General features: G+C 36.5%; 1 protein-coding gene across 13 annotated transcripts in view; it reads right to left on the bottom strand.

Moving 5' to 3' along the window:
- Positions 1-19,042, bottom strand: part of CFAP54 (cilia and flagella associated protein 54) — a 297,940-nt gene that overhangs the window by 184,323 nt on the left and 94,575 nt on the right. For all 13 annotated transcript variants that reach the window (XR_012005901.1, XR_012005898.1, XR_012005899.1 and 10 more), the window contains 4 exons: positions 15,593-15,729; positions 11,648-11,795; positions 8,728-8,883; positions 4,307-4,429 (listed from right to left, as the gene is read on the bottom strand). Coding sequence is in view for 9 of the 13 variants with exons in the window: in XM_072773183.1 (XP_072629284.1) it covers positions 4,307-4,429; positions 8,728-8,883; positions 11,648-11,795; positions 15,593-15,729 (564 nt within the window). In the remaining 4 variants the exon portion in view is untranslated. The remainder of the gene's footprint in view (positions 1-4,306; positions 4,430-8,727; positions 8,884-11,647; positions 11,796-15,592; positions 15,730-19,042) is intronic.

Here is a 19,042-nt window from a genome sequence, read left to right as displayed (position 1 = left end):
GAGGTCAATCTCCTGCCCAGACTCATTCCTCCCACATGTGCTAGGGTCTCATTGCCGCCTGCCTTCTCCTATATCCACAGATAGTACCAATCCTAATATGCTGTGTTTTTTTTTTCTATACGTGTGTGCCCATGATAAAGTCTAATTTATCACTTAGGTGCTGTGAGAGGTTAAGAACAAAAACTTTAACAAAAGAGAACAATTATAACAATGTACTGTAATAAAATGTTAGGCTACTACTGGCCTTCTGACAACTCATTAGACGGACAGCCAACTGCTTCCCGAATGGAATTGACCATGGAAAGCAAAACTGCAGATAAGGAGGGACTGCCATAGTTCAGTTTATCATCTCTCACCTTCTAACTCACTCCCTACCTCAGGTTCTATCTCACTTTATTAGTTGTTGTGCCCCCAAAATAATTTCTTTTTTCTAAAACGCAAATTCATCATTTCCAGGTTTAAAACCCTGGAATGGCTCCTCCCTTACCTCATGAGATGGCCATTCATAATCTGGTACCTGTTCACTACCCCACTTTTTAAAGTGACTGAAATAGATCCTTCATAATTAAAGATAAATCTGATTCTTCTTTTCCTAAACTGTAACATTACTTCATATTTTCTCATTGATTACTCCCTAAAGGCCACATTAAAAATCAAATATCTGTCAAATATTTTTTAAATATTTGCCTTTAAGCCTGTTATTAGTGTCTTGTCATAAAAATTTTTTTTTACTTATCATGTAATCTATCTTTTTATCAGGTTTATCTTTTTCTGTGTACCTTTTGAATTTTATGCCCTATTGCAAAAGGAGTCTCTTCTGACTTCAAAGCCATGAAAATATCCATATGTCTTTATTTTGTTTATGATAGGAGGCAGGACTCTGGCTTTGTTTTCAGATGAATAGTCAATGATGCCAGCACCTTTTATTAAATAAAATATCTTAATATATTTTCATTTTCCCAATAAATCCACATGCCACCTTTGTCATATATTAAGTTCTTCTATAGACCTGGGGCTGCCTGGCTATTCCTGGACTCTTCTATTCCTCTGAACTATTTGCCCACTACTTTGTTAACACCATTTTTTTAAATGAAGTAACCTTATAATAAATTTTAGTTATCTACTCACAACTTTTAAATTATTCTAATCAATTTCAGAGAACCCCCATTAGGATTCTAATTAGAACTGTGTATTTATTTATTTATTTATTTATTTTTAGAACTGTATTATATTTAAATACTATTTTTGGAAGGATTTATATTTCTGTGACAGTAAGTCTACCTATTCAGGAACTTGGCATGGCCTGCCATATATTCAGATATTCAGATCTTATTTTGTGCCCTTCAGTAAGATTTTGGTTCTTTCATTTGGATCTTTTAGCACTCTGGAGGTTTAAAATGTTGTATTTTTTTCTCCAAGTTTTTATTTAAATTCTAGTTAATGAACATACAGTGGAATACCAGTTTCAGGTGTAGAATTTAGTGATTCATCACTTACACACAACACCTGGTGCCCTCCTTAAAACCCATCACCTAATTTCACCCATCCCCCTGACCACCTCTCCTCCAGAAAATACTGTTTGTTCTTTATAGTTAACTGTCTCTTACAGTTTGCCTCCCTTTTCTTTCTTCCTCTCCCTATGTTCATCTGTGTAGTTTCTTAAATTCCACATATTAGTAAAAATGTGTCTTAAAATATTGCACATTATTAGTGGTATATTTTCCTCTCTCCATTTCTAATTGGCTACTATTAGTAGTAAAAAAATAAAGTTTTACGCATCTCACAATCATTTTTACAAATTCTTTTTCTTTTAATTCTAATATTTTTTTAAACTAGGTTCTCATGAGTTTTTGAGACCTCTACAATTACAGATGAATTATACTTTTTTAATATTGTAAACTTATTTCATATCCTTATCTACTGCATAAGATAAAATCTCTACAAATAATGAATCACACTCTTAAGAGTCAGCATCTCAGGATGCCTGAGTGGCTCAGTGGTTGAGCATCTGCTTTTTGGCTCAAGGCGTGATCTCCGGGTCTTGGGATGGAGTCCCACATCAGACTCCCTGCAGGGGGCCTGCTTCTCCCTCTGCCTGTGTCTCTGCCTCTCTTTGTGTGCCTCTCATAAATAAATAAATAAAATCTTAAAAAAAAAAAAAAAAAGCATCGCCTACACCTGATTTTTAAGGAAACAGTTTCAGAAAATTGCCATTTAGTGTATTTGCTATAAAATTTTGGTAAAGTCTTTATCATTGTTCAATAGACTCCATTCATAACTTACATATAATTTTTCTAGGAAAGGTTACTAAGTGCTATCAAATGCCTTTGTAGTATTTTTACTTAATCTAATTGCCTTTCTTTTTTAATTTGCTGTTGTAAAAAATTCAAGTTTTGTTTTAATTCAGACTTGATCTTTAATCTTGACAATGACACTGTCCTAAGACAGAAAGTGACCAGATGCCTACCAGAAGCAGCGAAGTATGATAAGACAAAACAGACTTGAAGAAAATTAATACAATGTCTTTTTTTGTCCCGATTAATATTTGGGGCCTTGTCTTCTCTTTTTCAGGTATAAAAACAGCTACTCCTTCTTTATTTGTGTTTGTATTTTCCCAGTACCTCTGTTTATCCATTTATTTTCAACCAGTATTTGTCTCATTGTTTTAAGGCTTTATCTTGATTGTATTCCTTCTCTCTTAAATACTATATCTCTTCTTCCTTTTTCTTAGTTTTGCTGAATTAGCCATTTTTCCTCCCTGTCATTCCTCTCTTTATTTTTCCTTCTTATCAATTTAGAAATGCTACTGTGCTTTAAAAGTACTGCACATGGCAACTCATTCCTGAATCGTCTTTAAATACATATATTCTATCAATAGAAAATAGTAATTTTATATTACATGTATTTTTTAAAACACAAAACCATGCACCAAGAATTTCTATCTGGTCTCCCCGCCCTTGACCCCAAACAAGATAAAAGTTTTAGTTCTAGGTTACTAATAAGCTTCTTCTTTCAAAGTTAACACTTCTATTTCAAGAATTCCTAGTTAGCATTTATATTACAAAATCGACATCACCTCATTATTACCTATTTAATTTTAATAATACATATATTGCAAGATTCATTGCTCCCATTATTCGGCTCCTTTTTGTCTTTCCCTACCTTGGGCTTTCTCTCCTGAACCAACTGTCATTTGATAGAATATTTCCTCAAGTGTTTTCCTCAGATAAGTACATTGGCAGAATATTTTTTAAATGCCTGAACTCCTGAAAAATGTTTATTTTGCCCTGACAAAGGAATGATAGCTTTCCTGGTTATTAGCTTTTGGAACTCAGTCTTCTCCCCTCAGGATTCTACAAATGTTGCTCCAGTATTTTAGCTTCTAGTGTTGCTGATAAAGTCTGAAGCTAATAGATTCTCTTTCCATTGCAAATAACCTGTTCCAAAACTTTGGATATTTCTTTATCCTTGGACTTCAAGAAGCTCACCACCAAGTGTCAAGACACAAGTTCTTAAATTAATCGGTCTAGGACTGAGGAAAACTATTGTCCATTTTTTAATTTCCTACCTCCAGAACTCTTTATTTCATGTTAGGACTTCTGGATCTGCCTTCTGAATTTATCTCTAGATAATTCCATTCTATGCTAGCTAATAGCTACCCTCGCTCAGTCTCTGCACAGACAAGGTTAAAGATGCAGTGGTAAACCAGTAAGCAATGGAAAGATATAATTTTCTGCCCCTGAGGTCAGGCCATAAACAGCTAGCAATCATGACTTTTTTGCCAAGATAGAAGGAAAAGGCCTCTCTGTTTCCAGACCTTTGCTGAAGCAAACTGAAGTCCTAACAGATGGATCGAGTCAGCCCACCCATGCAGCGTTCTTCCAGACCCCTGACCAAATCACAAAAGGTCCTGTGAGGACCATATAAAACAGGCAGGCAGATATGGCCCTTCTTTGAGGAAATTCCCTGGATTCAGTCAACTAAAGCCTATGAAGAAACAGGCAATGCTGGTCTTTGAGCCAAGCAATGAAAATTAAATAAACTTACCTATCAGCCTCTGGGCTCTTGGTTCTTTCTCGTTTCCAAGGTGAATGAGGTCCCACAAAATGCACTCTTTCCCAATCCTTCTCTTGGCCTAAGAGACACCCTCCAGGCTTTACCAACTGACCTACTCAGGCAACTTTTGATCTAAAATGCACTGTGGGTACTATTTTTTAAAGTATTCTATGTAATAAAAGTAATTTAGCTTTCTAAATCATTGCTATTCCTAAATTCTATGGCACTAGACAAAGAATGAGATAAATACCTTTATTATGTAGAAGATACAACAAGCTATCATGTGTTGTACACTTTCAAAACTTGCAGTATGTTTCTTTGAGTGGATGATATTTGGTAATCCTTGCAAAACCACTACACACTTTATCAAGATCTAAAAAATAGAAGCACAATAGTTTCTGTTGAAAACATTACCCTCACTCATTAGGAAATGCTCTATTCAAATCATTAAAGTTTTAAACCAAATTTTATTATTATCAGTAATTGTCAATAAATTACTTATTTATATAAGAATGCACTTTGAGATAAAATTAATACATTCAATTTCAGATGAGTCCCTCATCTAAAGTAACTTGAAAACTAGAGAAGAGGATAAAATAAGTATACAAAGATTACAAAACAGCACATTTTGACAAGTGTCATAAAAAAATATAGGCAGAATATTACATACACAAAGCACTAAAGGCACATCCAGTCTTACGAGGACCTTAAAAAACCATTTGGAGAAAGATGTACCATATTAAATACATGGTGATACGAGGTAATTGAAATAATAGTTTCCTTTAAAATTACAACCAAGCATTCATATCCCATATCCCATAAATATTGGTGTTTATGCCACCTCATATTATGTGATCCTGAATTTGATCAAGAGCTAGATAATTAAATTTACCTTTCAATACTCTTGCACTGTTCTGAGTAACATTATTGTCAGAAAAGCAGGGCTGAGACTGCATCAATCTATTAATCATCCAGATTATCAAAAGACAAGTTAACGTATGGATGCTGGTCTTTTGTAGGCACACTAATTGCTACAAGCCACCATTCTAACAATATTATTATCATTACTGTACACTTATGAGTATTTGGAATGTTTCTTTAATTCCTCCCCATCACTACCCAACCCCACCCCTAAGCAGACTGCCTTTGCCGCACAGCCTGAACCAGCAGATTTAGCCTCCAAGACAAGCCACTGGGAATGAGCCTTCCAGGTCATGGAGAGGGTAAGTGTGAGAAAAGAAGGCAAAGAAGGTGGGAAAGTAGAGATTCTCAGAAGGCATGCTCACACTATACCATATCCCCAAATCATGTTAGCAATTTAGTAGTTTTGTATGTATACACACACACACACACACACACACACACACACACACAAATACTCAAGTATACATAGAGGGAGGGTTAATGTTATGTTAAATAATGCTATGTCACAAAATGGAATTCATAAACACTTGCTTGAACTATGCATTTCTGTTTCAACCATGTCTTGTGAAAAATTCCTCCAAGTCTACAGGTATAGTTCAAATTCATTATTTCCAATGACTGCCATTATATGATTTAGCGTGCAACAACCATTATTTATTCAGCCATTTCCAGAATCCCCATGTTGCACACACTTTTACAGCTGACATTTTACAATCTAGTATACTGGCCATCCTCCGGCTACTGCACTTTGTCTTTGTCTCCAGCTTTTTTTGTCACCACCAAGAAGGCCACAAGAAACACCCTTGTACATGCTTAGTTGCCAATATGAGTGGCAATTTCAGCACCAGCTTTGAGATGTTACCTCGTGAGGATGAAGCACCATTTTCCAGGGCAAAGTATACACTCTATATCAATGACAATTACTTGGTGTTGGGTCCCCAGTAGGTAGAACACACGGATCTGGGAACTGAGGGGTGGAACTAGGAATAGCATCTTACTAACTGGTGATTTTATTCTATGGGATAAATTACTAATAGAAGGATTAGTATCAAGTGTGTGTCAAGTATATTTGTTTTTAATTTTTAATTAAAATTAGATTTAGTTTAATTAAAATTAAGATTGCTTTACCAAAACCCAAAGCCTACAGTAATTCACATGTTCCCTATCAATGAATGAGAATGCCTTTGCCCCACATCGTCACGAGCAAGAAGAGTTACACAGATCTTTTCAATTCTGTCAGCAATATTATATTGTTCATTTAATGTGTATGTCTAAGGATATTCAGAGTTTGAGCATCTTTTCATGGTTCTTGGCCACTTGAATTTGCTCTCCTGTAAACTGCCTATTCATATCCTGTGGACATTTTTTTAAATTAAGTTGTTGTCAATTTGTAAGACTTGTTAGTACTATATATATAAATATCGTTGTTAGATATTTTTTCCAAATCCACAAATTTTCTACTATCTTTGTTATGGTCCCTTTTGTCACACATAGGTTGCCATAAATATTGTCAATAGTTCTTATCTTTCTTATTATTTCTAAGTGGTCTGTCTTGCTTAAAAAGGATTTCTACAACCCTGGATTATACATGTAACCTGGGATTTTTTTCCCTTAACTTTTTGCTTTATTTTACATTTAAGTCTTTAGTACATCTGAACTTTTTATATACGGTATGATATAGGTGTCAAACTCTATTTTCTTTCAGATGAATATCCAGAGGTTTCACCAGCATTTACTAAAAATATCCAGTCTCTTCCTGCTGAAGTGGATGCCAATTCTGTCACATATTCTCATACATATTGAGGCCTATTTCTAGTATCTCCTCTTGCATTCCACTCACTTTTCCTATTTTAAACAATACAATTTATTAGAACTTTTTTTTTGAGGCTTCTCCTCAAAAGTCCACTCTCTCACCTATAGCAAAAGGCACCCTAAATCAATGGGGTGCAAGAGGATGACAGTGGATTATCCTGAACTTGACCAACTGAGCACTGGTTGCAAATATTGGTCCCAATGTGGTATCCTTGCAAGAGGACACTAAAAAACTATGCATTGCTATGGCTAATGTTTTCTTTTCTATTCAACTGGGAAGAACCAGAAGAAGTTCCCATTCATACTGGGAAGACAAAAGTACGTATTCAGCATCTTTCCCCAGGGCAGTGATAATCCTCCCAGCCTCTGACATATTTCAAGAAATGAACTGAACTCTCTGGGCATTTCTCAAAAACAAAACATTAGATCATTACATCAATAATATGTTAATCGAAATTAAAAGCAAGAAATGGCAAGTGCCCTCTGGAGGGTTGAAATAAACCCTGTGAAGATTCGGGAAACTGCCACATTAATGTACTATTTGGGGAATGCTGAGACACTCCCTCCCATGTAGGTCTGATATCTGGCATCTCTCACCTCTAAGAAGAAAGGACAATGCCAAATAAATGCCTTTGGGTTCTCGAGGAAGCATACACCACACTTGAGAATGCTGTTCTACAATCTATCTACAAATGACATGGAAAGCTGCCAACTATGAGTCTAGATTTTGGATTCTGGAGGCAGATCTCCTAAGCAACTGAACTCCTAAATGTGGGGATGTGGGAGAAGGAGGCACATCTATGCTCCAGTATAGCCACACCAAGGCAAGTATTTGTTAAGTTACCCAAGCCTATTAGTTTTCTCAATGGTGAATTAAAAAAATCTGAGTTGATGATGATAATGATAACGATGATGGTGAAAACTTTCTAAAAGATAAACAGTGAAACCTTACTTCTCTCATTAGTTCCCTGTGGTAGGCAGAATTTTACAACCATCCACAAGATTCTTCCCCCTGGTGTACAAGCCCTATATAATCCCTTCTCTTGTGTGTGGGTAGGACCTGCAAATATGGTAAGAATATCACGCTCATGACTATCTTGTTATATGAGACTCCTCCTTGTGCATACTAGAGGAGACTTTCCTGCTGGTCTTGAGGAAGCAGACTGCCATGTTACGGAGAAGACCATGTGGCAGGGGACTGGTGGTGAGCCTTTAGGAGCTAAGGACCTCCTATCACCTGAGCACAAGGAAATGAGTTCTCAACAACCAGTGAGTTTGGAAGAGGCTCTGCAACCTCAGGTAGGATCACAGCTCTGGCCATCACCTCGATTTCAGCCTGATAAGACCCTCCACAGAAGACTCAGCCAACCCATATCCAGTCTCCTGTCCCACAGAAACTATGAGATAGTAAGTATGTATTGTTTTAAGCCAATAAGTTTACAATGATTTGTTAGGAAGAAGAGACAACTAATATAATCTCTTCAGCCAGCTCTCACCTACTCTTTTTCCATAAATTCCAACTCCTCAATCACCAAGAAACCAAATATTTTTTCTTGGGTCATCTACCAATTATTTTCCCAGATGATGACTTTAACAATATGTTTTTGAATAAATAATGCTGTTTCTAACATTACACAAGCATAAAAATTGAAATGACTTAAAAAAAAAAACTAGAAAAGCAGATTGTCAATGTTTAAACATGGATAGCAATGGGGCTGAATGTTTTCAGAGAAATACATTTTAGTCCTTATTTATGTTTGTCCAGACATAATTTAAGTTATTAAAATGTTTTTCAGTTAACTCATGAAATTTTACACCTGTCTTTGACCTATTTGTACATTACAAAAGATACATTGTTGTTTTTTTTTTTTCTAAGATGCATTGTTGAATTTCCTTTGTAAAAATATCCTTATTTGGGGGGATAAATATGCTTACCTGTATGACAGGTACCAAAACAATATTGTGGTAGATTATAGGAACAAGGAGGCCATAACATTGAGTCACAGCTTGAAGGGCATAATTGGAATCATTTAGGTAGTTGCTAAGTTCCAATGCCACTAATATTCTCTCACATTCAATTAATCTAGCAATCTGTAAAAAAAAAAAAAAAAAAGAAACAGATACTGTTACTCAAAGTGAACATCAAGTGCTTCACCAATGTGTCTCTAAGGAGAAGAAAGGGTAGGAAATGTGATCCTTGTGGCTTAACAACATGTTAGTATGTTAAAATGTTGATATGAAGAAAATCTAAATTCAAGAACAATTCTAACTCCACAACAATGTTATGTATAGATAAGACAACCTTAGACTTAAACTTCAGAACATTTTATAAATAATACAAATACCACTAGTAATGAAAAAGGGACCAATCTTTTTAAATTTTTAGGTAAAACTAAAACTTGGCTATATTTGGTCAGCCCAGGTAGCTCAGCGATTTAGCGCCGCCTTCAGCCCAGGGTGTGATCCCGGGGACCTGGGATTGAATCCCACTCAGGCTCCCTGCATGGAGCCTGCTTCTCCCTCTGCCTGTGTCTCTGCCTCTGTGTGTGTGTGTGTCTCTCATGAATAAATAAAATCTTTTTAAAAATTTTTTAAAAATTAAAAAATAAAACTTGGCTATATTTTAATGTTAGAAAAAAATCAAGCTTTTTCAAAACATAAATTGTAACAAATCATAATTAAAATATTTGTCTCTAATTTTGCCCCCATTGACTAACAAAGTCCCATTTTCTTTCGGGATTTGTGAAAAAAAAAATGGTAAATTTTCAGTAGACCAAATTAATCTTCTATTATACTTCTGCTACTTAAATAAAAATGGTAGCAAAATAGAAATTATGATTAAATGCTACTTTATAAAAGTAGAGATCCTATCCTACTTTTCCTTCCCTTTCCCGAAGGAAGATTTCACTATATTTCTTCTCTCTCTTTTTTTTTTTTTTTTTTTTTAGTTTTTATTTATATGAGGGAGAGAGAGAGAGCAAGCACACGAGTGGGAGGAGAGGGAGGGAAGCCAACTCCCCTCTGAAAATGAAGCCCGATGTGAAGCTCCATCCCTCGACCCCAAGATCATGACCTAAGCCAAAACCAAGAGTCAGACACAACCTATTGAGCCATTCAGGTGCCCCTGTTTTTCTATATATACATACAAAATTACATACAAAGAAATTTATCAGTGGCAACCAGAAATTTCCAGGAGTAAATTTTTAGTAGAATGGTAACCCAGCATTCTGAAATTCATTGAAGTACTTAAAGATGGTCTTTATAAAGGCAACATAGTATGAACAGGATGTTGTTTGTAAGTGCTTGGGCTCTGTAAGACTGTGAACTTACCCTGGACAAAAGGGCCATGGCTTGTTTGTTTGTTTTTTCATTTTTGTATCCAAAGACACTGGCAAAGTCTCATGTAACAATTTATTGGTTGATTAATTAATAAATGCATGGGTAGGAAAAAGCAACTGTAAAAAACAAATACATTGAAAAAAAACCTCGATGTGCCTAAGATTTCCTTCTAAAGAAGGAAAAAGGAAGAGGGAGAAAGAAGAGTGATGTTCAATCTAGAATGAAAAAATAAAGCAAAGGATTGTTTTTAAAAGCGAGATGTTAAGAGTTGAAGGTTGTAGATGTACATACAGCAATGTTTATAGCCACCCTGAGAATCCAGCAGTAGGAGATAGGTTACATTCCTGCCTCTATTCAGGAATGCAGTATTAAAATGAAAAACACTTTAGTATGAAAACAAATACTCGTTGACGTTCTTCACCCCAGAAAGGCAACAGTACCTAAGAGAGAAACACAGGAGAAACTAGCCAAAATAGGCAAGATCACACCAGATGTCATCTTTATATTTAGATTTAGAACCAATTTGGGTGGTGGCAAGACAATTAGCTTTGGCATGATTTATGATTCCCTGGATTATGCAAAGAATAATGAACTCAAACACAGACTTGCAAGACATGGCCTGTATGAGAAGAAGAAGACCTCAAGAAAACAGGGAAAGGAATGCAAGAACAGAATGAAGAAGATCAGCAGGACTGCAAAAAACCAATGCTGGTGCTGGCAACAAAGTGAGCTGTAGAATGGACAACGGAAGGAGTAAAGATTCTGCAGTGACTTTGTGCTGATTGTGCAGATATTTCATGAGAGAATTAATAAACTGAGAACTGTAAAAAAAATTTTTTGATAAATTGATATGTATCTGCATGAAAATATCTTCAAGATAAATTATAGGGGCACTTGGGTGGCTCAGTCAGTTGAGTGTCTACCTTCAGCTCAGGTCATGATTCCAGAGACCTGGGATTGAGTCCCACATTGGGCTCCCTGCTCAGTGGGGAGTCTGCCTCTCCGTATCCCTCTGCCTCTCTGCCCCACTTGTTTTCTCTCTCTCTTGCTCTCTCACTCAAATTTTTTTAAAAAATAAATTATAAGAAATGTTAAATAAGAAAATTGTGGAATAGCAAAGAGACTGTGATGTCATTTTTATAAAATAATAACTTGCCTATGCATATTTTTAAATATCAGGGATAAAAACAAAACAAAGAAAACAAAATCAGAGTTATTTTTAGTAATAACAGGATTATGATGCATTTCACTTTGTACATTATAACTTTTTGAATATCTGAAATTTATACTACTTTTGTAGAGACAAAAAAAATAAATTGAAAAGAAGAAAAAAATATATATGAACTTGGTCCTATGAAACCTATAAGGAATATCAAATAAACCTGCATGATCGTAAAATGACCTCTCAGCCCATTCACAAATCAGGATATGCAATCCCAAAAAAACATGAACTTGAAACATCAAGAAACAAATAAAGGGAAATTGGCACATTTTTGGTCATTTTTAGATTACTTACTTGTTGAGAGGGGAAAATCTCATTGCCTTTAATATTATCACAGAAAAGATTTTCTTCTTTAATTTTAATGTCACTTGTTACAAAAATATTTCTAAGAAAAAGGTATAAGAGGATTGAAGAAGTCTCTGCCAAAATATCTGAATGTAATCTGCAAAAGAAAGTAAATGATGTTACAGGTATACATATAAAATGATATAGCAGGTAAATGCACCTTTTTAGATTGATCTGTTCTTAATATCTACACAGTGATCCCAAAATAGCAGCAAAAATTTGTGGAATAACTTCTCTCACACTGCTGCTTAAATTAAAATTAAAGATTATGTTTAACAACTAAGAAAATGAAGCTTCTGACATATTGTGTCACAAATACATAAAAATAACTATCAGTAAAATGTTCTCGTTCTAAAGAAGTTTATATACTTCTTTTCTATCAATATCATGAAATCACTACAGATATTCAGAAACTTGGAAAATAGGCCCAATATTTCAATTAATAAACTTTGTGGAAATAAGGATCACCTATAGCAAGAGCCACCATGGGTACAGAAAAAAAGAAGAAAGAAAGAGGCAGGGAGGGAAGGATGGAGGGAGGCAGAGTCTTAATAACTCTTGGATTATTTTTAATTATCTTTCCTAAATTGCAGTCAACAGTGCCAACCATTAGCAAAACTGTGAAATCTGCAACCTTCCTTCTTTGTTTCCAATATTCCCTTCCTTGCTCTCAGCTTTACTTGATGGCAAACTCTCTCTTCTAAGCTTCAGGTCCACCCTCCATTTCTAAAAAACAAGGAAGGATGTGACATCAGTAATTTATACTTGAGGACAAGCTGCTTCACCACCGTGTTAAACGTGGGAATTGGGATCCCTGGGTGGCGCAGCGGTTTAGCGCCTGCCTTTGGCCCAGGGCACCATCCTGGAGACCCGGGATCGAATCCCACATCGGGCTCCCGGTGCATGGATCCTGCTTCTCCCTCTGCCTATGTCTCTGCCTCTCTCTCTCTCTCATTGTGTGACTATCATAAATAAATAAAAAATAAAAAAAAAAAACGTGGGAATTATATTTGCTAGGAGAAATTTAGTTCTCTCATTCCTGCAACTCATACTGACTCTCTCTTCACTCACATGATGATCATCAGTATCTGCACATAGGTAGGCAATGCATCCAAGCTGTTGCCTTTCGTGGCTCCATTTCCTTCCCTAAAGACTCACACGCTGGCCAGTCATTTCAATAGTGACCTCTCTAATGCTACAGATCCTGCACCCCTATTTGAAGCCATTAAATCAGTCTGCCTGCCCTTGCATAGATGTCACTGGCTGCTTTTTTAGCCCTGCTACAATAGTCAGTCACTTATTCACTTATTAACTTCATTTGATTTTTTTTCCATTCAAACTAGTGTTTGCCAAATACCTACCACATAGAAAACACTATTCTAGGCCTTGGGTTAATAAAGATGAGTCAATGAGGCCTTAGCCACAAGGAATTGGGCTCTATGACAAATTCACATTATGTGATATCACCTTCGTCATTAGTCCTTTTCAGCAACACTTCCATTATTCCTCATGTCTCTTTGTTCACAATCCCAACAGCGAATGCTCTAAACCTTCTGCTCTCCATCCTACGTGCTCCTCTATCCTCCTGGCTCTACCACCATGATGTCCTTATCACAGCAATTTGCTTGTATCCTCAGTTTCTCCCTCTCCACTGTCTCCTTCCTCTCCACCCTCAAACATGCTTTCCTTGAGCCTGCCCCCCACCCCCAGGGGTCTGCCATCCTCCTCTCTACCACCAAACTTCGCATGAGTGATCTTAGCTTATTCCAGTTCTCCATTTTCAATCACTTCTTACCCAACTGCAAACGGTTTCTGGCCCATTGCACCACAAAAAAATAGCCCTCTTGAACTCATCAATGGCCTCCTAACTGCCAATTTTAAAAGCCTTCATCTCAGTTTTTATCCTACCCAACCTTTCTGTAGCATTTCTTATGGAGCAAAGCCCCTGCCTGACCTTGCACTAGCATTTAACACTGTGGACCAGTCCCTCCTGGGTGATACTCTCATACTCTCACTTCCCTTGGCAATATACTTTTCCAGACTTTCACCTGCTGGACTATTCCTTTTTACAAATTAAGTTATGATAGTTGAGTCTTCTTCTTTCTTTCTTTTTTTTTTTTTTTTTATTGTAATGGAAGGGACTGACTTAAGTTTTGATTGCCAAAGCATCTACTTCAAAGAGGCATTCACTTCAAAGATGGCTTTCTCTAATCAAGATATTGCCAGTCACACAACTAGATAAAGAGCCAGGCCACCTCTCCCACTGAGGCTCCTTTGTTTTAGAAATCTTGGTTGATTTCAATACATGACAACTGGGGCCATTTGTTTATTTCTGTTCCCTTGCTTTAAATATACTCTTACTTTTTTAATTCAACAACAAAGAGTGAGCCTATGAAATCCTAGGCACCCTTGACCTCAATAAAAGCAGAACCCCAAGCCCCTGATGTCTCTCTCTCTTTACCTATGACCTTGCTGTGCGGCCCCAGGTGTGCTGTGTAATTTCCAGATCCTGTAAGTAACAAACTTTTATTTTTTTCAAAATTTCCAGATGGTTATTGCTGAAGAGCGTCTTGCAATCATAAGAAGAACCACAAGGGCTGGTTCAGATACAGCATTGGTTATTGATAGGCTGAGACCAGCACAAAATATTTTCAGTACCCTTCCTTGTTTCCATCTCCTTGCTTCAGCCTCTTAAGTGTAAGCAATGTCCAGCATTCAACTCCAGTTTCTATCTTTTCTGCTAAACAGTTCTTCCTTGGGAGATAGCACTCGTCAAAACTTCAATGATGACCTCATGGACATTTTCTCAATCTATCTCCAGCCTTCACCTCTTTCCTAAGTGTCAGTACTAAATATTCAACCATCTACTGGGCACCTCATATCCACAAAGGCATCCTGCTGGAAAACTAAACTCAAAATATTTCCTATCAAATCCATTATCTCTTCCAAAAACTTATCCCAACTCTCTCATTCTCCTAGGACACACTATAGGCCTGCTTGCCAGTCAGGTAACAACAGCAATCCGAGTCAACTTCACTACTTCTACTCTCTTGTCCCCATGTCACATAAAAGCTTCCAAGCTCTGTGTCTTCCTTTTCTAAAGTGCCTCTCAAATCCATCCTGCATAGCACCTAGCATTTTTGTACATGGATAATGCTAAGTCTACATTTGTTTAATTGAATGGAATTATACCTTTATGTGAATAAGCAGTATTAAAGTCTTGCCTCAACCAGCATGTGCATTTAAAGTCATTATCTTTGAGGAATAAAGGGTTTATCTTCTTGTTAAAGACATTTCAGGCATTAACAAGCAGGTGAAAGAGACTGTTGTTTTGAACTTGTTGAGACAGCCTGAAATCACTAATGCTCATTTCTGAAGTTGTTCTTAATTTTTTTTTTCTTTTTAAGGAAAAATGGCCATAAAGCAAAGGATGGCCTGTGGTTTTACATGGCTCCTACCAACCCGTTTGCAGTTGCTGATGGTCTAATCCTGGGAGCCTCTTCAAGCAAAGGAAAAACCTTCTTATCCTAACAGCCCACCCATCAGACCATAAATTTAACCCCAACTTGCTTGTTACAAAAGTCCCCAAAGCATATTTGTGTTTTCTAGAATAACCAACATTATCTTGGTCATTATTTGGTATCTTTGTCCCATAGCCTTCACTACTTTAAATTCAGAATGCATCTATATGTCTCCTATGCTTTTTCTGACTCTGGCAAAGAAATTTCTAACAGGAACTCAAGAACTTGGAATGTATATGCTTATTAAAACACTTATTAGAAATAGTTTTACATTGACTATCTTAACATGAAATTGAATATTAATTATAGGCTTCACACCCAACATCCATATTCTCAATAAGCATTAATATTTTAAAAGAATATTTCTAATTACCTTCTCTGTGTAATAGTCATTATATTGCTTAAACAAATAACAGACTGTTCATCATGATGTAGTGAAGCAACAAAATAATCCCAAACTGGTGAGAAAACTTTCTTAGACACCTCATAGTTACCAATCTGATAGGCAACCTACAACAAAGAGTACATTATTTTATGCAATATTTTTATTTGTGAAATGTATCTTTTAAACAGGAATTTTGAGACAGTCTGCTCACACATTAGTTTCATACACAGTTATTCACATTTGTTGTTTTGTTCTACAGAGCCATAGTAAGGTATTGATAGCCACTGGCAAGGGAGGCAGGCACATTTTGAAATCTCTTTTATTTCTAAATTGCATGGAAATTTGAAACCCTGTAAGGATGTTTCAAATTCTCATAAGCAAAACAAAGATCACATCTGAGCCAAATTAATTTCATTTCCATCTATCTCAGCAGTGCACTCCATTTATTATAGACACTGTTATAATGAACAATCTGTTCCAAGAGAAACAATCAGATTTCCCAAACCCAAAATATGAAATATACTTCATTCTCTTCTGGTTTAGACTGACACTTTCAGAGCTTTTTGCAACAAAGGGTTCACAGCTAAAAAGAGTGAAAAATAAAACCGAGATGCTTCCAAGAGGCCATGATATGTTTTTAATTCAACACATTCAACATTAGGCAAAATAACTGATTGCACTGGTAAAAACAGAAGCTTACAAGAAGAAAAATCCTCAACTTATCTATTTCTTTTAGTAGAACACATTTCTTTACAGCTATTTCTTAAAATCATTCTGTTCAAATATGTACAACAATATAAAATCTCATCACGAGTTATGTGCTGCTTTAAATCCTTAATGGAAGCAGGTAAGATATAAAGTACAAATAAATTCATTAAATTAAGTATGTAAATGACATGTTGCTAGAATATATTCCACTCAAGGGAATAACTTACAGGGCCAGAACTTTTTAAATCTGCCAACTCTGCACTCATAATCAACCAACCAGTAAGGTTTTATGAAGTTTCTACTCTGTGCTAAGCACTGTAAGGATAGGTTCTTCAAAGCTTAAAATGACCTTATACTCCATTAAATTCTAATCAAGTTACAGACATAAAACACATGAAATCACCAGAAAAACCATAAAGAATAACATAATAATTGTGGAGGCTGAGAAAAGGAGAAATGAAGGCTTCAAAAAGGAGTCAGGGCTTGAGTTGAACCCTCAGGTAGGAATAAGGTTCAGATGGGCATAGTTCAGACAGATCCTGAAAAGGGTCCAATAATGAAAATCACCATAGTGCATTTAGGAGAGACTGGAAAGACAGGTCAGAATTTGAAGAAAAGCAGGAAATATGATGGACAGGTAAAACAGGAACAATCTGAGAAGGCCTTGAAAATCAGGTGGAAGTATTTAAAGATGTCCAGGCACTTCATATGCATTACTGTAGGACTCCCCATTACAGCTTTATAAGGTAAGCTCCATTACCATTCCTATTTTTCAGATAAGGAAACTGAGGTATTAAGAAGTTAAATAATTTGGGACGTGCCTGGGTGGCTCAGCAGTTGAGCGTCTGCCTTTGGCTCAGAGAGTGATGCTCGCTCCAGGGATTAAGTCCCAGGGACCCTGCTTCTCCCTCTGCCTATGTCTCTGCCTCTCTCTCTCTGTGCCTCTTATGAGTAAATAAATAAAATCTTTAAAAAAAAATTTTTTTAAAGAAGTTAAATAACTTGTACAGATATTTAGTAAAAAAGGTAGAGCCAAGACTTAGAGTGGTAGAGGAGGTCACTTCTCTGGCTGCATTGGTTAAATGAAGGAGGTAGCCTACTGGTCACTAAAACATCATATAATTTAATATGTATCATGGAAATTAATAACAAATGATATGTGAGTTGGGTAAAATTATAATTGAATGTTCTTTCTTCTTAAAATATGTCCTTCTAAAAATAATGGCATTTTCAATTAGTGAACATTGTAAAATAAGGAAAGATGACATGATAAAACTAAGGTTTGTAAATTCATCAGTTTTTGTAGGTTAACAGAGCAATGCCATGATACAAGATGGTGACCTGGTAGTAGTGAGTTGAATAGACTTTAGAGGGGGTGAGGCTAAAATGAGAAAGAAGAACTAGAAGACTAATGAAATAATTAAGTACAGTAGAGACTTCTTCCTTGATACATGACCTTCTCGTGGCTTCCAGAGCTCCACACTTGACTTTTATTTTCCCTCACATTCCTTATCAGTTGCCTTTGCAAGCTCCTACTCTTGTCCTCAATCACTTTATATTGTATGTCCCAGGGCTCAGTCTCTGGACCTTTCCTCTCTTCTATCTGTACTTATTTCCTCAGTGAAATCATCCAGCACCATGTCTTTAATGGTCACATGACTACTATCGTCTCCTCCTCTCTAGACCTCTCTTCCACACTCCAGATTCATGTATCTCACTGACTACTCAATTGTTCTCTCTGAATATCTAATAAACATCTTACCTCAACATGTCTCAAAATGAATTCTGATCTCCCTTGGCCCCAAATCTACACTACCCATTGCATTCCCCAACTCAGCTGATATCAAGCCTATCCTTCCAGTTAGTCAACTAAATATCTTAGAGTCATCTTTTATTTTTCTGATTTTATTATTTCCACTAGGAACTCTTAACTCCTCTTCAAAACATATCCAAAATCTGACCACTTCTCACCACACCAACTACTATCACACTGGCCAAGCACCACCATCTCTCATTGGATTACAGAAGTAGATATGTCCCTCTGCTTCCGTCCCATCTCTATTATGGTCTATTCCTAACATAGCAGCCAGGGTAAGCCTCTGAAAATAGAAGTCACATTACGTCATACCACTTCTCAAAAACAAAAACAAAACCTCCCCAACAGTTGCCCATTTCACTCAAACTAAAAGCCAAAATTCTTACAACGACCTAGAGGTCTTGTCATGATCTGCTCCCTATCCACCTACTTACCTTTCCCTCTCTAACCAATTACTTTACTCCCCATGGGTCCCTCTGCTCCAGCCACACTGGCCTCCTTGCTGTTTATCAAACATAACCAGGTACGCTTCTGAAAACCATAGAGCTTTTGCCCTAGCTTCTTATGCAGAATGTTCTTACTTCAGAGACTCCCTCCTGCACCTCCTTTAAGTCTCTGCTCAAATCTCACCTTCTAGATGAGCCTTCCTTGATCACCCAGTTTAATACTCTGATCTACCTTCCATTTGCTCACTTCACACTTCTAATTCCTTTGGCCATACTCTACTTTTTCCTCCCATAGAATTTATCTTGTAACATGCTAGGTAATTTACTTATTTACTTTGTTTGTTGTTTATTACCTAACTCTTATGATATTTTGTTCACTTTGCTTAGAACAGTGGTTCTCAAAGTATGATCCCTGGACCATCAGCATCAACATCACCTAGGAACTTATTGGAAATGTAAAATTCTGGG

This window comes from Canis lupus, chromosome 13 (assembly GCF_048164855.1).
Source record: "Canis lupus baileyi chromosome 13, mCanLup2.hap1, whole genome shotgun sequence".
Taxonomy (NCBI): domain Eukaryota; kingdom Metazoa; phylum Chordata; class Mammalia; order Carnivora; family Canidae; genus Canis; species Canis lupus.
This window is presented reverse-complemented; position numbering and strand designations above follow the sequence as displayed.